The sequence below is a fragment of the Oenanthe melanoleuca genome, chromosome 10 (assembly GCF_029582105.1).
Source record: "Oenanthe melanoleuca isolate GR-GAL-2019-014 chromosome 10, OMel1.0, whole genome shotgun sequence".
In the NCBI taxonomy this organism is placed as follows: domain Eukaryota; kingdom Metazoa; phylum Chordata; class Aves; order Passeriformes; family Muscicapidae; genus Oenanthe; species Oenanthe melanoleuca.
Genome location: NC_079344.1, coordinates 9,458,162 through 9,482,000, shown reverse-complemented (window position 1 = coordinate 9,482,000; position 23,839 = coordinate 9,458,162). Strand labels below are relative to the sequence as shown.

At 47.4% G+C, this 23,839-nt stretch overlaps 2 protein-coding genes across 3 annotated transcripts in view; both read left to right on the top strand.

Annotated features, from left to right (window-relative positions):
* The first annotated feature begins 9,079 nt into the window (after positions 1-9,079).
* Positions 9,080-22,816, top strand: LOC130257497 (basic proline-rich protein-like). Its single transcript, XM_056500052.1, has 9 exons — positions 9,080-9,374; positions 9,476-9,543; positions 9,669-10,648; positions 11,615-11,802; positions 12,130-12,290; positions 19,156-19,241; positions 20,586-20,717; positions 21,302-21,453; positions 22,682-22,816. The coding sequence occupies exons 1-4, from the start codon at positions 9,080-9,082 to the stop codon at positions 11,625-11,627; spliced, it is 1,356 nt and encodes a 451-aa protein (XP_056356027.1). The 3' UTR covers positions 11,628-11,802; positions 12,130-12,290; positions 19,156-19,241; positions 20,586-20,717; positions 21,302-21,453; positions 22,682-22,816.
* The window catches only part of CEMIP (cell migration inducing hyaluronidase 1), a 99,653-nt gene continuing 85,083 nt past the window's right edge, over positions 9,270-23,839 (top strand). For both annotated transcript variants that reach the window (XM_056499932.1, XM_056499931.1), the window contains exon 1: positions 9,270-9,543. The gene's annotated coding sequence lies outside the window, so the exon portion shown is untranslated. The remainder of the gene's footprint in view (positions 9,544-23,839) is intronic.

Genomic DNA, 23,839 nt, shown 5'->3' with positions numbered 1-23,839 from the left:
TGTGCATTGTCTTTGATTATTGCCTTGGTCCTATTACTACAAGAGGGGAAAAACTTGTATTTTAACTTCCAATGAAAACGAGGACATGCATCCTGGTCCACATCACCTGGGTCCTTAGACTCTGGATCTGGGCATCAGTGTTGTCTAGTTGTGACTTTTAACTGTCCTGAGCAGCAGGGCCCCCAGCAGTTCTCTTGGTGACTCTCCCAGCCAAAATTGTCAGGTTTTGCCTAATCACCACCTTGAGCTCAGTACTTCCCTCCTGTATTTTAAATAAATATTCAGATACTTGTCTGATTTTATATATATTTATTGTACCTTCATACATCCACAGTGGTTTTTTTTCCCATTCCTTCCTGGGACTGTAGCCCTGTGGGGCCCAAGCTGCTGAGTGTGGTACAGGTATTTAAGGTAATGTTAAAAGGGTCAGCCTGTCCATATAGTGACTTGGGGGATTTTTACTTAATTAGCTCTTTTTTTGGTACCCACACTGAACTTTGTGTTGCTCTGAAACCTCAGCCTGCACCGTTTCTTCTCCTCATGACCCTCTGCAGCTACCCTTTAACAAACTGATACTTCTAACCTTTTCCCTAGAAACTGATTTGTTGATTATTACTTTTCCAACTCCTGAAGTAATTTTGTGATTTGTTTTTGCATTTGCTTTGTTTTTTGCCTGTATTCCTCTGTTAATGAGAGCCCTGAATATGAATTCAGCATTGTGATTTATGTCCCATGGTCTCTGCAGTTGCAGCCACAGTTCTCGATGTCATGGCTGAACATGGATTTCCACTTCTGTTATCTTTTATTTGCCTGAATTCCTGCTTAACTAATTCTCAGAGGAGCCTGGGTCTTCGGCTTTTGCATTGTCTGGTTTGGTTTATGAAGTTCTTCTGCATTAAATTAATACAGATGTTTTGCTCTTAATTAAAATACTAATGACCTATTGATCCACTGGTATGGATCTTCTTCCCTCTCTTTTAATTCAGTAATTTGTTTACCTGTTTTTTCCTTTAAATAATTTTCCTCGTAGCCCCATTCTCATTCAATAGTTCTTAAATGAATTCTGAATTTTTTATAGTTTTCTGATGTATGCTCTGCACAGAGTAAATGCTAACAGTGAGCTGTTTTGTATTGTAAACTTGTATCAAGGTTTCAAGCATTTCAAAACTCTGCTGGTCAACCTTGGAGCTATTAGTTGAAAAAATGTGGCCAAGTCATAAAGATGCAGTTTCATCCATGACAGTGAATTTCAGGTCCTCATTATTTTAAAGAAAAAAATATTTTAATTTTTTCTTAAAAATATTTTGATCTTTAAACTAAGGGTATTAAGGGGAGGATGTGAGGTTATGAAAAACAAATTTTGGGCTTAAAAAAATAGTCTGCTTCATCAAATTGCTAACATGCTGTAATTTAAATGTATAACGTGGGCCTTTACAAGAACTTGTTTTGCATATTTTAGAGCTATCAAGGTGTCACTGTAAAAATGGCTCTGTGTGCCTGGATAAATTATGCAACGGGTCTCCCAAAGGTGTGAGTGATCACTAACATTTTGTTGTTGATGGGGATGCTCTGTCCATTTTTCCTGTGTGACTGACTACTTTTGTCCATGTAGTGCAGCCACAGGTGATGTACAGCTCGTTTGCAGGAAGGTAAGGTGTGGTACATCTGTTTACTGTCAGTAGTTGTCTAGTGTTTGTACTTTGGAAAAGACGGAGGAGAATATTTGTTACAGCTTCAAAGGTGTCATTTTCCAAGGAGTCTGATATGTATCCTTTTAAAATTTATGTAACTGTTAAAATTTAACTTGTGCTCACATGGAGGCCTGTTACCTGTGTTGCCTCTGCTGTGATTTTGTTCCTCATTTTCCATGTCACTGCTGTAACTTTTGCAGCTCTGCTCGGGGTGCTGACCCTGGAACTCTAAATACCCAAACTTGTATTTATGCATTGTACACATCTCTAAACTCTGTATTGCATTTGCTTTTTCTAAATGGTGCTAAACATAGAAGTAGAGACCCAATGTACTTGCTTCCTCTGGTTATTTGTTCAGCCATAAAACTTGATTGTTCTCACTCAGAAAGTGCTTTCTTCCCCAGGTCTATTCTTGTGAAAGCAAACTACTGATCTCAGTTAAGCCCATTTAACTCATTTCTGTATGTCCTTCTATGTGGAACTCTCCAAACATTTTAGCTGTGAAATTTAGCTCAAATGCAGTCGTTTGTAGTCCAGCACTGGGTAAGGGTGGGATGGCTCTTTGATGGTGGGCACTCCACTGTTGGGAATGAGGTCAGGCACAGAAACTCCCTGCTGGGTCTGCGTTGCTTTCCAAGTCCAGCAGTAATAATGAGGTCGGATAGGTGTGAATTTCAAAGCAGGAGGTTGTACTTGGGTCTCATAACTTTGGTACAACAGTAAAAAGCAGGAGCTGGTCCTTGCAGCAGGAGAGCCCTGCTCCTTTGACTCTGACGATGTCTGGTTTTGCAGATGAATTTCTGCAGTAATCAAATTAATTTTGCAGAAAGTGTAAGGGCAACATGCCTGCTGTCTTTAAAAAATAGAAACTCCAAGAAGACCCCTACCCCATTAGTGGGTCAGTTATAAGTTACCTTCTGGTTCCTCTAAGGGTAGGGGTGCTTTGCTGTGGGTTTCGTCAGGGCCCGGCGCTGCGGGGCTGGGAGCGCATCGCTCATCATCACTTTATGGAGTAAAACCGTGTGCAGGCTGTCCCTGCGGGCTGTGCTCGCCCTGCTGCGGCTCCAGAGGCCGGAGCATCCCCGCTGCCCCCGCCCTTGGTCCGTGCGGGATGCCCGCGGTGCCTGGCTGCGCGCCCAGCGCTGGTCGGGCTCGCTGCGCTCGGCGGGGCTGCCCCGGGACCCGGCGGTGGCGGAGCGCAGCTGCAGCTGCTGCTGCTGCTGCTGCTGCTGCCGCTCTGCTGGGGAGGATGATGGTGGTGAGGATGGTGGTGGTGATGGGGGATCGGAGGGAGCTGCCTGGCAGGCGGAGGGGCTCAGCTTCTGCAGCCCCGGCGGTCCCGGGAGAGGAGGAGCGGAGCCGCCGGGTCTGAGCCTCGCTTTATCAGGAGAAGCAGCGGAAGGAACACACCCATCTGGATTGCACTTGGACTTCCAGGCAGACATAGGTGCCTGGTTTGCTGTGTCTTTGGAGGTGGCTGCATGCAATGGGTCTTTCGTTTATTTTCTCCTTTTGTCTCTAGGCCTCATTGGTTTAAGAGCTGCTTTAAACTAAGAAGACATCAATACATAGTTTTGCTTATCCTAAATAACGTTTTTCATGGCAGTTTGTTCTTAGAACTTGCAGACCTGCGAAAAGATTTAACATCATTTACATTTCAAGTCACCCTGCTGTAGCAGTGCCATTAGGAATGCTTTGGATCTGCCTCAAACCCCTTTCCCTTGGGCTCAGACCAGGAGCAGTGGGATGGTAGCAGTGCCTAACATCTTCTGCATGGACAATCTGTAAAATATAACTACTGGGACTAAGCTGAGTAATAGAATGTTATATTCCAGGAATGAGTTACAGCCATGAATGGGCATTTTGATACGTGAAATTCCAACATATTAGTAGAATGCTTACCTAATACAATTACAAATACAAAAACAATCCCTTGGACCCTAAGTCACAAATAGTTGAAGTTGATAACTTTAATCTTGAGTCAAATAAATAACAAACCTAAAGCTTCTCAAGCATGCTGATCTGGGATGCCCCTCTAGGAAATAGAAAAACAGTCTAAAAATTTTTGTTCTCTGCTTAGAAATGAAAAGGAAGGCTTCAGGCACATTCCAGGGCTCCCAGGACATGACCTCCAGCCTTCATCAGTATGCTGTTACATTACAACATTCACCATTTCAAACACTCTTGGCAGTATGCCGCTGAGTTTTGGGTTCCTTGTCCCTTTTAATTATCAGAGCTTTCTTTTGTGTTTGCAGCCCTGCTTATGGGGGAGTCCCAGCCTACTTATGTTGCATGTAATTGCTTTATTGATCCATTCCCAGAGTGTAAATTGAACTTTTGGGCTCAGCCTGGAGGAAGGAGAGCTGGATAGGGGCACTGCTTTAGAAGAAGACTTAAGCTCCATAGAGTCCCTGCTGTCCCTTACCAGCACCTTTTTATCAACAGGATGAAGTTGCTGTGGCCTTTGAGCAGCCACAGCTTCACCTGGTTGCACCAGGCTAATGGCTTTAATCAGCAGGCAAAGAGCAGCAAGAGAGCAAAACAGCCTTTAAACCCAACTTATGTCTGTTGGGAAAATAGAGTCTGTGCTGGACCCTGGGGCTGGACCCAAAGTACAAATGGCTCAGCAGGAGTGTAAAAGTTTCCTTCCTTAATCAAGTATAAAAAAGTCTATAACAAGTGTAGCAAATCTAGCAATTTTTAAAAATGTTGTGCAGAAAATTAATATGGAATAGTAAATTTTCTTTTGGTGATTGGGTAAGAGTTTTTTGGTGGGGGGAGGAGGAGAGGGGGAAATCTGTGCAGTCTTTGAGTGTTTGTGTGAATAATGAAGATAGTTTTCCTGAGCATTAAAGAGTACTTTAAATGAAAAATTATATATACCCATTATTACATTTTAGTACCTAAAACCTGTCTATCATACATCTCTTGATTTGGCCTGTTGAAACATTCAATGTTTGTCAAAGTGGTGCAGTGAACTGTAGCCAGGGCTGCAGAACATCCATAAATATAGTTATGTACACATATATTTTGAAAAAACTAACTCTCTGGGATTCTTTGCTGTTCATGTTTAATAGGTTCACTGTATTTATAATTATTTCAGAACATAGCCTGAATCCCAGAAGGTCTCTGTGAGACATGGGTTATGAAAGACTTGTGCAGTAAGAAAACCCTTCCTGGGACTGTGGGCTCTTACAAACCCTCCAGCCTGGTCAGAAGCAGCTCTCCTGAGTTATCACAGGAGAAGTTTGCTAAGTCAGAAGCTGGGCAAGAAGCCACAAGAAAAGCACTGGTCCTGTGAAGTATTCCTTAAGTTCTTGAGATATATTTTAATAGGTGCTTTTGGACCTAGCTTGGCCTGGAATCTCTCTTGGTTTTGTAGCTGTGATCAAAATGCCAACCTGCTCAAAATTCACATCAGTGCCCTCAAGGGGAGCCAGCACAAGGTGAAGCCATTCTTGCTGCATAAGATGCTCCAGCTCCTTGGGAATATGGGAGTATTGTGTCAAGCCCAGCAGTCCAAGGCCTTCTCTCTGCTCCAGAAGCAAATGATTAAACCAAGAAAAATGCCATTATAGCCCAAAGAGGAACAAACTGGTAGGTACACAAGGAAGACGTGTGGGTTTGGTATCTCATAATCTTTCTGGTGCTGGCTGACAAGAACAGCAGGGCAGGTGAGGGGTGGGCATTGCTGGGTGCAGCCTGGTATGGGTGGGTCCTGCACTGGGCCAGGAACCACACTCAGTGCTTGGGCTGAGAGACAGTCGGGCTTGGGGCACTCAGCACTTGGCAGGATCGGTGCAGGATGCTCGGGATCGGTGCAGGATGCCCGGGATCGGTGCAGGATGTTCGGGATCGGTGCAGGATGCCCGGGATCGGTGCAGGATGGGCAGGATCAATGCAGGATGCCCAGGGTCAGTGCAGGATGCCCGGGATCGGTGCAGGATGCCCAGGGTCGGTGCAGGATGCCCGGGATCGGTGCAGGATGCCCAGGATCGGTGAAGGATGGGCAGAATTGTTGAAGGATGGGCAGGATCAATGGAGGATGCCCGGGCTCGGTGAAGGATGCCCAGGGTCGGTGCAGGATGCACAGGGTCGATGCAGGATGCCCAGGATCGGTGAAGGATGGGCAAAATTGTTGAAGAACGGGCAGGATCAATGGAGGATGCCCAGGATCAGTGCAGGATGCTCGGGATCGGTGAAGGATGCTCGGGATCAGTGCAGGATGCCCGGGAGCGGTGCAGGATGCCCGGGAGCGGTGCAGGATGGGCAGGGTCAATGCAGGATGGGCAGGGTCAGTGCAGGATGCCCGGGATCGGTGCAGGATGCCCGGGATCGGTGCAGGATGCCCAGGATCGGTGCAGGATGGGCAGGATCAATGCAGGATGCCCGGGATCAGTGCAGGATGCCCAGGGTCAGTGCAGGATGCTCGGGGTCGGTGCAGGATGCCCGGGATCGGTGCAGGATGCCCAGGGTCAGTGCAGGATGCTCGGGATCGGTGCAGGATGCCCGGGATCGGTGCAGGATGCCCAGGGTCAGTGCAGGATGCCCGGGATCGGTGCAGGATGCCCGGGATCGGTGCAGGATGGGCAGGGTCAGTGCAGGATGCCCGGGATCGGTGCAGGATGCCCGGGATTGGTGCAGGATGCCCGGGATCAGTGCAGGATGGGCAGGTTCAATGCAGGATGCCCAGGGTCAGTGCAGGATGCCCGGGATCGGTGCAGGATCACTCCGGGTCGCTCCGGCCGGGCCGCGGGGCAGCGGCTGTGCAAGGGCGCCGCCTCCCGGCCGCCCGCGGCTCTGCAGGGCCGGGTCGCGCTCCCGTGTCCCACCGTGTCCCGCCTTTGTCCCCCCGTGTCCCACCGTGTCCCCCCGTGTCCCACCGTGTCCGTGTCCTGGGGGCTCCGGGCTCTCACCCTGCGGTCTGAGCTGCCGCCAGCCCTGCGCGTCCCCGGGTCCCCACGGCCGCAGTTACCCCGAGCGCCCCCAGTGCCCCGTGGGAACGGGGCTCAGGGGATGCTGCCTCCGTTCCTCCTTCCTTTCCCGAAGGAAACAGGAAACCGCCCAGCGAGGGAGTGTGCCCGGGAAAAAGTCACTTACAGAGGAGCCTCCCTGCACTCATGTGCAAGAGCCGAGTCCCTGTCTGGGATGTCTGTGCCCCGCGAGTCAGTGCCCGCAGGCCACTCACTCACATTAGCTTGGTTCTCTGCCCTTGCCTTGCCGTGAAAATCTCAGCCATCGATATTTGGTATTGAACGCTGCAGCTGTGTTTGTAGGCAAAGCATCACAGTCACTGCAACGTGCCAAGGCACGGGACGGTAGATTCTGTATTGTCCCCGGCAGCCCATTAAGAAAATGACCCGGTTTTGTTTGTTAGAAAGGTAAAGTGCAGTTTATAGCCCACAATAGCACTCGGAGGAGGGCTCAGGTTGGTTATTTTTGTGAGGAAGAGCTGCACCAGGCATGTGTTGGAGGCAGTAAGCATTAGTCATGATTTCTTATTTGCAGGTGTGAGGTGTTCAGGAGTGTTCTCACACTATGGATGCATCCTGTAACAGAGGGCTGTGCTGTAAACTGCATTCTGGTGCTGCTGCAAAACAGAAATCAGCTTGGAAAAATGAAATCTAAAGAGTGAAAGGGAAAGAGTTCAGCAGCCAAACACCACTCTACAGATAGTAATGGGTGCTTCTGTGTTTACCTTAAAAAGAGACAGCAGTCTTTAGAAAACAGTGATATGTTCACTCCCTTTTAGCCTGAAATTTTCTTCCTCAGACCAGTGAAAGAGAAAATACCTTTAATGGATTTAAACAGTACTCACACCTTCAAGATTTTGGTTGCTTTTTCAGGAAAAGTCCCAGGTAAGCAGCAGATTTTGGCTTTGCTGATTTTTCTGTAAGGCCTGCAAAAAGCTTAGCACTAACCAAAGTGCTTTACATTTACCCCTGCTATGTTAGATTAATTATTGATGCCTTTTATTTAGATTACAAGTTTGTGAAATCTTTTGCATGAAGTAAATACTTTAAGTAACAGTGTTATGTAAGAGGCTCAGGTCCTCTTCAAATTTTGCACTTCTACAAACATTGAGTTCAGAGAACTGAGTGTGATTTTAAGTCAAAATACACTTATTTGCCTTGTCTTGCCTGAAACTTCCACCAGTAGTTTTTTCTTAAAAAATTGAGTGAAGCCTCCTATACTTCTGGTAACTGATCTGCTTTCCCATGACCTGCATTCATATGTGTCATACTCAGATAAGGAGGAGGCACAACGCTGACTAATGCTGCTTTTTTGGAAGGAAAATGACAAAAGCTATTTGAGACAGGAATAGAAGTGCCAGCACTGAATGACAGATGAACAGCTGGTAGCAAAGGTGGCAGCTCTAGCATTTCCCTGTATTTATGGAGCATTGAAACAAGGGAGTGTTATCTGGATTTGTTTTCCTGGGCTGGATGCTTATCTTCAGATTCAGCAATTCTCTGGGTCCCAGGACCGGGTGTAGGAGAGTGGATGGGTTTTGTTTAGCACAAGTGAATGTTGCTCCCTCACCAGAGCTGCTGCCTGGAGCAGGGGCATGGCTGTGCCCCTCACCCACCCCCTCTGCTTCCAGTCTGTTCCCATATTTTGTCTGACAGCACTTGCTCCTTATTAACATGACTATAGCGTCTTTGTGCCCTCTTTCAGAAGAAATCCTGCACCAGAATAAATTTCAGAGGTGACAGATTGGAACAGTTTGACCAGATGATGGCACACAAATGTCTCTGAGACTGACAGCACCTGTGGCTCTGCACCTCTTTGGCTTTGGCCCTGGGCAGGAGTTGTGCTGGAACCATTGCCTACCCACTTCTGGCTTGTCCTGCACCCATCCCTGGGATGCTGGGCTCTGCAGTGGAGATCAGAGATTATGACCCTGTGGTGGGGGGCAGAGGCTGTGGCTGCAGTAAAGCAGATACCTGTATTTGTGTGCCATCCAGAAGCTCAGTTGTGCTGTATTTCAGAGTCTATGAAAAGATGTGATGTTGAGGTTCATGGAAAACAAACCATTAAATCCTGATGGTCTGTGCCAGGTGTGATAGGTGTGATGGTGTGACAGGCAGTGCCATGCCCACTGAGAATCTTCTAAGCCGGGGAAGGCAGCCCCAGCACATGGAGTTTTGGTGTCTGTGCCTTGTCAGAGCAGTTTCTGAGCCTCTTCCTCACTGCAGACTCTGAGTACAGGTTGATGGGGGGTGAAGTGGCAAATACCTCTCTGCTCACCCGCTGTCAGGGGAACTTTTGCAGCTGCTGGGTTACAGTGCTGTCCATAGATCTGCCAAACCCAGGACAGTACAGGGTGAAACACCCGCACGGGAAGGTGCCAGAGGGACCAGCTGCCTCCCAAGAAGCGCCAGGGGATGCCAAGCCCCGCTTTAGGACACGGGGAGCTGGGGGCCGGGGTGCCTCAGCTCCCTGCCCTTGGAGAGACAGCTGGCACCAGCCGCATCCTCTGCGCTGCTGAGCGGGGCACAGACCCGAGAGAAGCCCGGCCAGCAGCCGCTGCCCCGGAGCTCGGAGCCGGGAAAACCTCTCCGTGCGGGCAGCGGGGCATCAGGGCGCCGCTCGCAGATATAGGTCCGGGCTGGAGGGAACGTCCCCGGCTGGGAGGAGCCAGCGGCTCCGCCGCTGTAAACAGTGCGGGCACCGCCAGCGGTTGGGAGATGGATATAAAAAGGGAGGCGGAGGGGAGGCAGCCGGAGCGGCGGAGCAGGAGCTGCCTGCGCCTGCCTGGCCCTGCCTGCCTGCCCCGCCAGGTGCCCGCAGCCCGGGCCGGCAGCTCCAGAGGCTGCGGCAGAGCCCACGGTCGGCGCTGTCGGGACAGGTAAGTGCGCGCAGCGAAGTTTGGGGCGCGCCGGGTTCGCTCCGCGCCGCCGCTCGGGCTCGCCGCCGGCGGGTGAGCGGAGCGGGACGGGGGCTCTGCTTGCGCCGCTGCGACGTTAAGTGAAGGGAGAAAAGGAAAAGAAAAAAAAAAAAAAAAAAAAACCAAAAAACAAAAAGCCCCAGCGAAACCATCCAACCATCCAGAGCAAATGTGCCTTTTGCCGTCTCCGTGCAAAGTCCCGCACGTGTTGCGGGCGGCAGCGGCCCCGGGCGCAGGTAGCGGCTGCGGGCCAGCCCCGGACCGGGCGGGGAGCCCGAGGAGCCGCGGCTCCTCCTGCCCTCTCCCCGGACCCGCTGACGGTGCCGGTGCCGCCGCGGGACCCGTCCCGGAGCAGCGATCGCAGCAGCGCCAGGTCGGTACCGCTCCCTCCGCTCCCCCTCGCCCCCAGACCCCGCCGCCGCTGCCGCCGCTCCTTTCTTGCAGGGCTCTGCCCGGACGCCGCCCGCAGCTCGCCCCGTGGCGACCCGGCTCCGAGAGCCGCCGGGCTGGGCTGTGAGCCGGCCCTGCGCCCCGAGGGCTCCGCCGCCTTCCCTCGTCATCCGCCGGAGCCCCGAGTGCTGCGGGATGTCCCGGCCGTGCTGCCGGCACCTCCCGGCACCTGGTTCTCACCGACCGCCCCACCGGCCGCCCGTCACCCGGCGCGCCCTCCGCATCCTCATCCACGACGGCGGGGAGCGGCACATGGGCTCGGAGCTGCCCCTGCCTCTCTGTACGGGCAAGCTGCTGTGGAAGGCTTCGCGCAGAAGTTCGTGGGCGTGGGTCACGGCGGCATCCCGGAGCTGCACGGCCGTTCCTGGACCCTCCCGGGCAGGCGCTGCATCCCTGCGGCTCCGCCACGGCCCCGGCTGCTCCGAGAGGCGCTGGGGCAGCCCGGGCTCAACCTGCGCGTCCTGGACGGCGGCACGGCGCGGCTGCTTCCACACCCACCTGCGGCCGGCGCAGCGCTTTCCTGGCCTGGGGCACTCGGCCGCCCGCAGCCTCACCCCGCAGACGCGGCTGCTGCTGCGGGACCGCCGGGGCACAGCTCCATCCTCCTGCGCTACAGGTGAGGCGGGGGCGGGAGCGGCGCGGGGCAGGAGCGGAGCCACCATGGACAGCTCCGGCCGCCGGGGGCTCGTCCCGAGCGAGGGGCGGAGCGGGGCCCGGCCGGGGCCGCGGGCTGGGGGATGCGGTGGGTACCGGGCGGGATGCGGTGAGTACCCCGGGGGATGCGGTGGGTACCCCGGGGGATGCGGTGGGTACCGGGCGGGATGCGGGGGATGCGGTGGGTACCCCGGGGGATGCGGTGGGTACCCCGGGGATGCGGTGGGTACCCGGGGGATGCAGTGTGTACCCCAGGGGATGCGGTGGGTACCCCAGGGGATGCAGTGTGTACCTCAGGGGGATGCAGTGTGTACCCCAGGGGATGCAGTGTGTTCCCGTGCCAAAGGGAAGGGAGTTGTGCCATGCTGTGCGCTCCCTCCTGCCCAAGTTCTTCGCGGGGTGGAGGGCTCGGAGTGTCACCTGTTTGCTCCTTCCCTGCCTCCTTCAGGCAGTCCTGGGCGCTGGTGGGGTCCTCGGAGGGGATCAGCTTTCCACAGCAGAAGATAAGCAGAAGTATCACTGGAATGGGACAATAGGGTTAGCCATAGCCTAGAGATATTTCCTCACATACAACAGCACCTGTTTTACTGTAGCTGCCTTCAGTGGATGGGCAAAAGGTTCAGCCTTCCCTGAGAACTGCTCGTTTTCTGTTGCTTTGCTCTGCTTTTCCTGTGTGGCTGTGAATCTGAGCAATGATAATCACACCATAGTCTTTGGCTCACGAGGATGTTGACCAAGCTAACAGAAGTGCTCTCTAAAAGTAGTGTTTTAGCTTTCTACAAAAAGATGGCACCGACATATTTCATGTTAGAGCACTTCTATCATGCACAGGGTTATCTAGATCAGAATTAAATCAGTATGCTCTTCATCTAACTGTATGATTCTGCCATGTGCAGCTGTAAAAATAATTGATTGCTTCATTTTTCAGGCGTGCCTCATAATGGATTTAAAGTGGAAGTGTCCAAAGGAATAATTTTTCATCTGGTGGATGAAGTCACAAGTTGGTTACCTGGTGACCTGGTATCATTTCTGCCAGTACAGGTTATTCTATGCATCAGCCTGAAGAGTTTAATCTCCTTCCTTGTCTGAGGAAAAATGATCAAGTGAAAACTGATGGTATGAAATATTTTTATCAGGGTACTCATTTGTGGTAAATATTTACATAGTCTTGTATTTTAAATTCTACATTTACTTGTCTTTTTAAGTAGTTTTTGTCCCATAAACCTAAGGGCACATATGAGAGCTGAAGGCCCTAATTTTATTTTGGGGCTTGAAAGTTTTACCAGAGGCAGCAGTCCTTTGTAGCAGCCTCTGGGATCAGATACTAACACCTGGCATGTGCCCAGATTTGGTGATTGCTTCAAGGAAAGATGTGCACTTGTTCTGAACAATTCATAAAGATGTGGAATTCATCCTGAGTAAAAAGTTTTCTGGTTTCCACAGGCAGCCCAGTTTGTCTTCACACTGGAGAAGTCATAGATGGTGTTGATATGAGAACTGAGGTTGAAGAAATATACTTATTCAAGGAGAAATGGAAGTCTCCTGTTATGGATGATATCAATGCCAGTTTTTCTCTTTTGATACATTTTGGAGGGCACATTCAAGTGAGTAATTTTTAATACGTTTGCTTGTAGGTGTTTCAGATAGTTCCTTTCCTGGTTTGTAAATAAGCAATATAAAGCATCAAATTACCATTGTGTGTGTGGGAAAAAAGTATATTTGTCTATGAAAAAGGGGGAAATTTGTTAGCCTGTCTTGCAAAACCAGACTTGCAACGACAAATTTTCTTTACTATGTTTGCAAAAACCATGGCCCTCTAGGGGATACCCTTTGAGGGGATTCTTTAGCAGCACTGCTGTCAGCAGGGCAGTGCAGAGATAGCTCATGAGATGTCACTGATGAAACTGCAGCTCCTGCAGAGCAGACCTGCTCCCAGAGAAGTGCTGGTCTCACCCTGTTGTGCTTTGCCACCTCTCAGCTGTCTCACGTGCTCTGGGTGGAGGTGCAGCCTTGCTGTTCCAGGGGTGCTCCTGTACCAGGTGGTGGAAACTGGGGAGCTGAGCAGGTCTGGGCTAAAATCCCTCTACAGTAGAGGCTGCCAGGAAACAGAGCCTGCTGGCAAACACTCCCCTCCTGCAGTTGGCAGGAGCAGGGTCTGTCACTGCCATTGCTAAACACTGCACATGCTGCCTGGCAGCTGCTCCTTGGCTGTAGGTGTGCAGCTCTGGCACACGGCTGCTGGGGTGGGAACAGGGAGATCACTCTTCCTCCTGGGACCAGACCACGTTTAACTCTGAAAAAGTGTTGCCTAATGAATCAGGAAAAAAAAAAAAAAAAAAACCTGTTTTTCTTTTTGTGCTTTTTCTATTGTAATGCCTTACCTGGATCTGCATTTGTCTCAACAGATCCTAAGGAATTTTAGCTCTGTTCACATGTCAGGAGTGGAACAAAAAAATACATGGGGCAACAAATCCTGGGCAGTTACCCAGTGCATTTTCACCTGGCTGAGGATGTGAATTAGAGAGGATATGTGCACCCCATCACCTGCTTCTCTGAATGTGTTGCCATATGTGGAACTCTGGTAGGAGACATATTTTATTAGTAACAAGTTCAGTTCCTTGCTTTGCCAGGGCTAAATAGTGAGAGCCATTTGTGATGCAAAGAGAAATCAGAATATTGAAGTAAGGCATCTTTTTCCCAAGAAATCTCCCAATTCTCCCTTGTTTTAGGGCTGTTCCTCTGGTAGTGCAGCTGTTTGAAATAAATGTCAGGTTTTCAGAACAGCCTAATTAATATTATCAGATATAGTGTGATCAGATATAGGAAAATCTTTGCCATGGTAATTCTGGACAGTTTGTGATAATGGCAACTTTTATATAAAATTAAAGCAGTGAAGTATAAATGGAACTGACTGAAGCAATGGACCTTTAATTTGCAATCAGATAAAAAAGACAGGGCTTGTTCAAATCATGACAACATGAAATATATCCCAAAATGTTTATGTGACAAAGGGAATGAAATATGAGCAGAACAAACCCAAATGGTCCCTTCAGTGCCAGGAAAGCCCTCAGGAACTTGGCTTTGACCTAGATCCACAAGGGCATTGTGAAGAGGAACTTTAAAAAAAGGTCACAACAAAAGCCATACGTGTCCCAGCTGGAAAGGAGAGATTCCTGCTCCAGTCCCAACATGTCCAGTGTGCTCTGTAGGACCCTGAGCAAAATTTTGGTGTCTGTGAGCATTTCCTCATTCACTGGGTGTGTGCTCAGGCAGACACCCTGACCTCCTGTGTTTTTCCTGGCAATTTTTTCTTAGTCCTGTAAGAACTGAAAAACCTGTGTAAGACACAAAATAGAGATGTGCTCCATGTGTGAAAGGGTTCCCTGAAATAATGTATTCATGAAAATGCAATACAGGACCTGTACAACACAGGAGCACTCTTCATGTATCCTAAATTTGATTTATATTATATTGTAATTTTCTCTGTCTGTAGAGCCTAATTCTGTGTACAGAGTCCTTAGGTTGGCAGGAGGCTTGTCCAGTATGTGAGGATGTAGTTTAGCTTTCTTTATTCCCCTTGGGTATCACGCCTCTGGAATTGAAGTAATGTGTCTGGGATGAAAAAGAAAGCCTTATGCTAATAATGGTCTTTAGAAGAATGGTGTATGGTCTTGCTCTTTATCAGAAGGGAGGTACTCAAGGGTTTATCTGGGTGTGTGGGGTGCAATCAAGAATCCAAGAGAGATCCAGCCCTGGCTGTGTGACCCCGAGGGCTTGGAGTACTTGAATCAGTGAGAAGATTTCACAGTAAAAAATTAAATATGTGACTCTTTGAAAGAATCATGTGGCTTTGATCTATAGTCACTAAAATGAAGAGTAGATAAAATGCAATAAAAAGCCTTGCTTTAAAAGAATTTAAAATAATTTGTAGCTCAAGAGAACAGCATGTGTATATCAGAGCAAGGCAGTTAAATAACACAGACAGATACCTGCTTCAGCACCACATCCTGAAATTCCAGAGTAAAATAGAGAGGAGGTTCCCCCCTCCCATCCCGAGGTTTTGAAGGATGTAATTTTAGATGCACATTGCCAGGGTGGTTTGTGCTGTGCTGTGTGCAGGTCATGCAGAGCTGTCTGTCCCCTTCTCCATCTGCTGCTCTGCAGCCAGCAGCAGCCTGGGGATGCTGGGGCAGGCTGGGCTGTGCTCAGTGCTGGGCACATGTCAGCCGAGTGCAGGCTGCTGCATCTGCCTTGTCTAACGTTGCACTGCATAAAGGGCACCTATATTGTGTTGCTGAGCTATTTATAATTCAGTGTTCAGGGGCATCTTAGTCACCTGGTGCTGGCCACAGCAGCAGGGCTGCAGCTTGTGTTGGGGACACACACAGTAAAATGTCACTGACAGTGCTGCAGGTGGGTGCCCTTCCAGGCCTGGGTCTCCTGTCACTGATACACTGGAATTGATCATTTACTGGGGTTTTGTTCTGATGGCATGGACCCTCATCTCTGAGTGCAAATGTGGGTGATCTTGTAATCACATCAGTCCTGGTCAGACAGTGATCACTGCAGTTTTGTGTGTAACTTTTCAGGGCTGCCATGCAAGCCTGAAGCTGGGACTAGTCATGTTAACTGAAGCTAAGATCTGGTTTTGGATACAAGCCTGGCTTTTCATGCAGCCATCTGAAGCACAATTAGCCAAACTGCAGCTAAATGCAGAAAAATGAAGCTCTACAGTTGAGATGCTGTCTCAAACAGTGAGCAGTTTGTTGCAGTTTTCTGTCCAAACCCAGTCTTCCATGGCCCCCCTGGCACAGCTCCTGGCCACCATTTGGGAGGGTGGAAGCAGCCAGGCTTACTGATCTTAGCAGGCTGGCAGGGACACTTGCATTTTTGCCTAAATCCATTTCCTATTTGTTTTTATGAGACTCAGCTGGCTGGGAGGGACATGCTCAGTGTCAGGTCTCTGTTACCCTCCTGTGGCTCACTCCAAGGTGCTGTGCCCATATGTAGGTGGATTTTCAACACTCAGGGGAACTGGGTACCTGCTTGTGCTGTGCCTCATTTTTAACTCTCTTTTGGACACCTCATTGAGGCAGAAACAGGAACAGCAGAAGACAAGTTTGAGGGGTGACTGCCAGGAAAACAATGAAATCCAGCAGATTATATATATACCTATGGGGACTATACTGTTTGTGAGTCCAGATGTTATGTACAGTTTCAGCCCATCAAGGGGAAATTACAGGATATGATTCCACAAAATGGATTTATTTCAAGTATCCCTCTGTATACAAAAATAACCAAGTAGGTTAATATTAGTTAATCTTGCAGTCTTGCACAGACATAACTGACATCAACAGGAATTTTGTATGCCTGAAGAGGGAATATAAATGCTGACAGGGATCATTTGAGTACAAAGTTAAGGTTTCTGTAAGATTTAGGAACAAATAGCTGGTATTTTAACCAGCCTGATTTAATATTTACATTTAAAAGAAGGATTTCTGAATTTATCTTCATAAGACTGTACATCAAAGGAGGCTTGTGCTAAGTCCTTTTGGTCAAATTAGGGTTTAATGCCATATCCCCAAGCATGTCAGTTAATATTAAATAGACTGAAATAGTAAAATACCATCTCTACCCAAGATGATCATTACAGGAAGTGGCCCTGCACCTTCTGAGAATGGAGAAGAAAGAACAGGAATCTCGTTAATATAAATTGCTTTGCATGGCGCATTTTAAAGTATATCTTATTTAATTCTGGGAATGTCGCAGTCATAAAAATTTCTTGATTAACCATAGTGATTTTTTGGTTTATCATGTGAGACACACTTGTCTTTATGCATCTTTATGTAGATATTTACTCTATGACACTGAATCAAATATTCTCTCTGAGAGCTGAGGGTATTTTCAAATCCAGTATTTTGCAATTTCCCCTTAATTATTCATGTAATCTTCCTCAGAGTAGTTTTCTTTGGTTGTGCACACTGCCTGTAGTTTGAGTCAGCTCCAGGACTGATGGAGGCACCTCTCACAGTGATAGGAGGTCAGCAGTTTTTTTATATATGATCTTTATTACTTACAAAAGTAAGTATCCAATGAAGTAAGACAACAGATGACAATGTTTTTATAGCTATATCTGGCTTCTGTGTGTACCACTAGTGATCTTCCCCCTGAAGAAAAACTCCTTACTGGGACAAACATCAACATTTTATCTCCTTAATCTTCTTCTTAATGGGCCATTTGCAGCTTGCAAGGGTATTGTTTTGTTTTTTTTTTTTACATAAAAGCTTCATAAATACATAGAGAACCCCCAGCTCCTGCCATTGCACCTAAAGTTTCAAACAACAGACCAGAAGTTTCTCTTTTCAGATATTTTCCAAAGCCTCAACTTAAAAAAATCCCTCAACCCTTGGATTTCCTTCAGCTGCATTGAACAGAACATGGATTTTGTGTTAATGTTCACATATAATTTACAATAGGTTCAGCATGTGGCTCCATAAATGACCATGTCTGACATTATTAGATGGTTTATTTTCCTTAAAGAGTGTCATTAAAAGGTTGTGTGGAGTTTTAAAGTCAATAGGAGAGTTGTGGCTCAAGTCCAGGGCAGTGCTATGAAAATGTATCCCTTCCTGTTTGGTAACTGCACAGGATCATTTTGATTTTGATTTTTTGGGGCTGTCAGCACGTTCTGGATTGCAAATCCAAACAACAACTTAATAGAGAATGCAGCAGCTGGTGCTCAGGTAAAACCATTTAATGGCAGAGCTATGCTTTGCCTCCACTTCCCAAATATTCTGCACTTATTTATTGATGTCAAGAAAATAAGTTTTTAGTAATACATAAAATTTGCATATGTATTTCTGCAACCTTTGTCTCAGTTAAAAACAGCTATTTGCCCACACTTCTCCACTGATTTCTCTCACAATTGATACTGGAAATGATGTGTGATATCTCTTAGAAAAGACTCCTTTTTAATAGTAGCTAATAGTTAAATGCTCAATAAAATTTTAAATTTTTATATATGAATAATACATGTTCTCTCCTTATTATTATCTCTTATATTTACCCAAAACAGGTTTGTATTTTATATACCTGTACAGACGTGGCTGTTTTCTAATAAACCACCTGAATTTCACCCACAGTAAATGCATTTTTAAAACCCTTCTGTGTGCCCTGGGGATGTACTGTGCATGCCAAAGGATAAGCTGGGAGGTGTAGGAATTATGGGCTGGTGTGTGTCCCCCAGGGGCCACATGTTGGCCAGGCTCAGGTTAGAAATCTGCCCAGCACAGTGTGAAAAGCTAGACTCCCAAGGTAACCTGTACCACTGGTGGCACAGCCCCATTTCTCAGACCTCCCTTTGTCCTTCAGGATGTGGGGATGTGGTGCCTCCTCCACTGGCTCCCCAGTGCTCAGTCTGAGGGAAGATATCCAGAGGGACAGGCTGAACATTCCCTCCTGGGAGTGTTTTACCAGTTCCAAGGCATGTGGGTGGCTTTATGCTCCTGTCAATATTACAGTGTGGCATTGGCTGTGTGTGCTGCTCTGTGATGCTTGTGGGTGTCTCACTTTTTGATAAAGGTCTTTTTAACATTGCATCAAGACACAATCAACTTTTGGGGGCTCTGTTTGTTCTGGATATTAAAGAGGGAGCTGAGGAGAGTGGAGGTCCCATTCCTGGAGCTTCAGTGGGGTGGCTGTGTTAGAGGGAATGTGCCCAGGCTATGAGTACACCTACTTTAAAGGGAGATTTGAGGAGAGACAGGCAGGACCCTCAGCTCTGCTGTTGGCCACAGTGATGCCAGGGTGTAAGGGGATGAGGAAAATTATTTGTGCCAATGACTGCTCATCACCTCTGGAAAATAAGACCAAAAATTCAAGGGTAGTTCCAACAAAACCACTTTCCCCCAAATATATCGTTGACATGAAAACATAACCTGTAAGACATAAAAATAATTTTAAACTTATTTCTCAGTATTCTAGATTGAAACTGGTTTTGTTCTTTGTATATTTTACATCTTGGTCCATGGCAGCTGCTGCAGCCCAAAGCTGTGAGTTGGCTGCAGCAGCTCGTGTTCTCTCTCGACTGTCGGGGGACTCGTCACTCGTTATTTAAAGCCTTAATTCTTAACAACACTCTTTTTCCAAAAAGTTATCAAGAGCTTGGCAGGGTCCCTTACTGCTTTCTGCGAGGGAGAGAGAGTGGGAGTTCAGAGCCTTGCTTGGGTCAGGAGGGAGCCCAGGATGCTGATGCATAACATATGGCAGGGCAGGCTGTGTCCTGATCCAGCCACATCCTGTGCTGATGTCGTGCTGAGCAGGGCCAAGGGACACCAAAAGGGAGAGAGAGCCTGGCTGCTGCTGCTCCTGTGCCTGCAGCACTGCCTGCCCACATCCATTGAGAAAATCTGGGATTTTGCTCCCTCTTGAGCGATCTGTTAAACTAATTGGAGGCGTGTGCATTTCCAGGCTGGTTTGTTTATTGGAAAAGGAGTAAAGAGAACAAGAGCCAATGCTGAGGATCCCAGGGAGCATCTCACTGTTGATAATGCCAGGTAAGCACATGCTGCATGGCTCTGTTTTGGATAGCTGTACTGCATCTTGGCTTCTGCATTGCATTTAGCAGATCATTAATGCCTCATTATGGCTGGAGAGTATGAAAAAAACACCAGCTCTCTCTGATGTGGAGAGGCAGCTATTCCATAGCTATGCACTGGATTGTTTGTGTTATTGCTGGCCAAAAAGGACACCCATGCACTTGGGTTGTGAGGACTAAGCAGTGAAGCACGTGGAAAGGGATCCAGATCCCATTAGTGCATTAGTGGGTTTGTAAACTGTAACATTTATTACTAATTGCTTAGAAGAACTTATATCTGAAAGGTGATGTAAGAGGCTGCTGAGACTGGTCTGGGATTAATGAGAAAAATAAGTAGCCTCAAAGGTTTTTGTCAGCTGCTTTGAAATGTCTGAGCTTCCTTTCACAGAGTGGAAGCAGGTAAATTAAGGCCATTTTCTCCCTCACTGTGGGTCTGTGTGAGGAAGTTGAGAGAAATCAGCTGCTGCTCCTGGTCAAGCCTTGGCTTTTTCCCCCCTCCATCATCCCCTATAGATATGATGCTTCCATAAGTCTGAAAGGAAAGGATGATTGTGTGTCCCTTGTGACACTGCCCTGCCAGGGTCACCCCTTTGGGCACCAAGGAGACACTTTTGTGCCTTTGTACCTCAGCTGGAAGAAGCAGGAGGTGAGGGTAGACTCAAAGAAAGCAATGGTGATATTTTTTTCCAAACACAGCACAGATCTACCATTAGCAGCCACTGTGGCAAGCAACAGCCTGTGAACAATTTAGATGCACCCAATTCCCAGGAAAAATCTTCTTTGCTTTTGGCAGCTTCTCTTTCAGCAGACACAGAAGCATATGGGGGTTTGGTCTGCATATGCAAGGAGAGCAGCTCCAATTACTCTGTTATCCCTGCTGAATGAGATTCTTGAAAGTGTCTAATTGATTTTCTAGCATCAACAGAGAGATTCTCAATGGACCCTGTAAGGACATCTACACAAGGATCTGAGTGACTTGGGAAAGATATTTTCTATGCCTCTAAATCACACTGAATCAAATTAAGGAGTAGCTGTGGGCCCATTGGTGTCTAGTGAGAAATCACCTGCTCACTTCACCTGGGCCAGAATTTTGTCCTTATGAATGTTTCTTGTTTTGTGCTTCACAGCAAAGCTCAAAAGTGAAATCAGGCTAATAGCCTGACTCTGATTCAGGGCATATTACCTCTTTAAATCCACCATGCCAATAACTGGAAGACAAGAAAGATCTGCTGGGCATTACTGCCTCTGTCTGAAGTTGATTCCTGTGTTTTTTGTGCTGCATTGACTAAGATTCTTTCTTCAGGTTTTGCCCACATTAAGATGCTGATCCTGAAAAGCCATGAGTTCCTGCCATGATCGATGGTCTTATTGCTCTTAAAAATAATGGCCATGGGGCCTGGGCCAGAGGTGGTGACATTATTTTCCACAACTGAAGGTAGGTTACTGTTATATCATTCCACCCCCAACAAGCATAAATAGGTCTGTAGGCCAAATTCACTGCAGACATTCCTCATCATTTACACCATTGTATTTCCTCTGTCCTGGCATTTCAGACAATGAAATTGGGCTCACTCTGGCAAGGTAATTTCTTAAAATGGGTCTTCTTCCCATTTTCCCCCTCAGTGTAACGTGCTGAAGAATGGAAACTGAGACACTCCCCTGCTAATTTGTGTAAGACAGGAGAAAAGCTCATATTTCCCTTTTAGACCACATCAAGTCTTCCCTGGGCACCCATAAATACAAGGGGCAATTCATCCTTTCATTGTCTTTGCCTGAGCAAGCCTGGGGAATACATCAGAACTGCAGAATATTTCCTGCTGAAGGGAGGTCCTGATGCTCAAGCACAAAGCTGCCTGTCACTAACTTGCCAGTTTCTAAACATATTTTAGAGCAGGCTCTAAAGCAGTGCATGCACCTTTTTCCAAATTAAGGACACAAGTTTTGCTGTGTCTGTGGTGTAATTAAAAGTGTTAATTGGTGTGTTGTGCTGCATATTTACCTGGGTTTCTTTGCTTGCAGTGATGGGACTTTCCTGACAGATGATGGCTCCAGCCTGGAGGCTCCACACTCCAGTTTATGTGGAGAAACCAGCAACTCTGGCTCCCAGGGAGGCCAAACAGCTACTGGGGAAAAGGGGCAAAAGGAGAACACAGAACACTGCCCAGAAACAAGTGAGTTATTCTTCCGCCATTTCTTCTTGGTGTTAGCTTAAGGTAGAAGAAAAGCCCCAGGAATTAATGCAGCTACCAATGAGTAATTTATACCAGGTGCTTAAATTATTGTTCAGGCCAGAAATAATATGCACCCAAATAAACTTACTCTTCAGGCCAACAGCTTGAGAGCATTCTTGACTGAATGTGTTTGATTTAGTTTTCTCCTTAGTTTATTAGTCAGTGGAGAATGGATTAGAGAATCTGACTTGTGCCAAATGGCTCTTGTGTGGTGCTCCAGGTGAGGGTGCAGCTCCCACCACAACACCCTCCCTCCTCTGGGCATAGCTGGGCAAACACAGCCAGTTTGGAAAAGGAGAAACCATTTTTCATTATAGCATATTTTTCTTTTTTTGATAACTATGTGTTATTTCCTGTTTTCAGCAGCACAGCTCTCTGGCAACCACAGTGCCTACCCACGTCCTCACAGTAAATTGTGCTGCCCTAAGCCTGAATTCTTCTTTAATATATGTTTTTGGTGAGGATTAACAATTATTCAAACTTCTATGAAGTATAAAAATTAAGTAATAAGCAGCAGTAATATAGCTCTGGTTATACATGACTTGACCACAAGTGACAACAGGAATGGGATCTCTGCAGGACAGCAAGAATAATCAGAGCTATCCTCGGTTATTATTGGTGTTGTTATTTAAATTGAAGCTGCAAAAAGCTCCTTTGCAGTTCAGATAAGCTCTAATAGTGTTAAGCAATGTGCTCTTGGGGAGGAGTATGGCAAAGCATCTGATGTCTGTCCTTTTGGTAGTTGCTTCCAAGGAGACACTTGTCTCCAGGAAATCTGATGCTACCATTTTTTCAGTCATGCTGATTTTCCTGAGAAACCCATCTGCCCTGACCAAGGGACCTGGTGGCAGTGCTGCCCCACACAGCCCTGTGGGTCCTTCCTGTGGTGATGATTTCCTGGGAGGATGAAGACAGGGGCTTTGAACTGCTTTACCCCAGCTTACCCAAGTTTTAGGCAAGATTATAAGTAAACTTTTTTGGCTTTTGAACCTCATCCTGCAGAGGATGTTCAGCAAATTTCATCATTCACATACGATGAGTTTTCAGATCCCAGTTTTGGGAAAGAAAAGATGGTTTGGCTACTTGTTAATATCTTTCTATGCTATCAAGTCAATGGAGTTTGCCCAAGCTTTTTACACAGGACTGTGCTCATATTTAAATCTTCTAGGACATTCCCTGTCCATGGATTCCAGATTTATGATGGGTCTGTCAGGATGGCAAGATGCACTTTCAGGAAGTTCACCCCCAGTGTTGACAGATACTCAAGAGCCATCAGGTTCTTCATGAAAACCCCTGGCAGGTCAGCCCCCAGAGGAGAGAAGCAGAAATGTTTGCTGTTGGATGTGAAAGGTTTTGAAGTTTTTAGCAGTGGTGAGAGATCTATCCTAGAGCAGGATTTCCAAGCAGAAGAGTGTTACATTGGTGTATGCCATCAATTAATTTTGAAACCCTTTTCTTATTAGTGATGAAGGTTATTTATAAGCAAGTAAAATGTGATGATGTTATGCCTGGGCAGACATACACAGAGGAATCTGCATTGGAGAAAGGTTTCACCTTGTAACCAGAACAGCCACAACACAACTTTTAGGTGGTGCAGCATTGCCAGCTGCTGAGGACCTGGTAAGGACCTGGCCCCAGAGGTTGAGAGGGTCACACAGGAGATATCAGGAGCCAGTAAACTGCAAAACAATTCCACAGAAATAGCAAATGCTCTGAGAAGCAAAGCCATGACCCAGTTTCTGAGATCAGCTGTGAAATTCCTGTTGAGCACAACAGGGACTTCCCTTGAGTTGTGACAGCAGAATGGGGCTCTGATCTCTGCCTTGGCAGAAGCTGTAGAGTGCTGAGCAATTCCAGTCCTTGTCCTGGATTCCTGCAGGGATCATGGCCCTGGACACTTGGCTTGGGAAATGATGGGTTCCACCTGGCTCTCTCCCAGGAATTATGACCTCTCCTCAGCTTTTTCAAACAAGGTCTGTAGTTGTTGGGATGCCCATGAACTGCAGTAACTTTGGCTTGAGGTTTGGTTTTATCTTGAGGAAAATTTCCATTGCTCTGAGACTGACCAACATCACAGCCTCTGGCAAGCAGAGCCTTTATCTCTCCCCTCTCTGGCACACTTTAGACCAACAGCCAGGAGGTATTTATAAATTCATAAAGGATGATGTTGATTGCAGTCACTTGACTGCTCCTCTAAGGAAAACACAGCTCTGTGCATTTTGGTGAGGAGATCTTAGTTACCTCAGATGCTTTATGGACCTTTAATTTGCTGTTCCTTCTTTATGTGTTCCCTTGGGGAAATGGGTATAAGATGGTCTTGGGGAAC

Coding starts and splice junctions, on each gene's coding strand:
- LOC130257497 (XM_056500052.1), top strand. CDS start 9,080: ATGCCAAGCCCCGCTTTAGGACACGGGGAGCTGGGGGCCGGGGTGCCT. Junction 9,375..9,475: donor CAGTGCGGGCACCGCCAGCG/GTTGGGAGATGG, acceptor CTGCCCCGCCAG/GTGCCCGCAGCCCGGGCCGG. Junction 9,544..9,668: donor GGTCGGCGCTGTCGGGACAG/GTAAGTGCGCGC, acceptor CGTTAAGTGAAG/GGAGAAAAGGAAAAGAAAAA.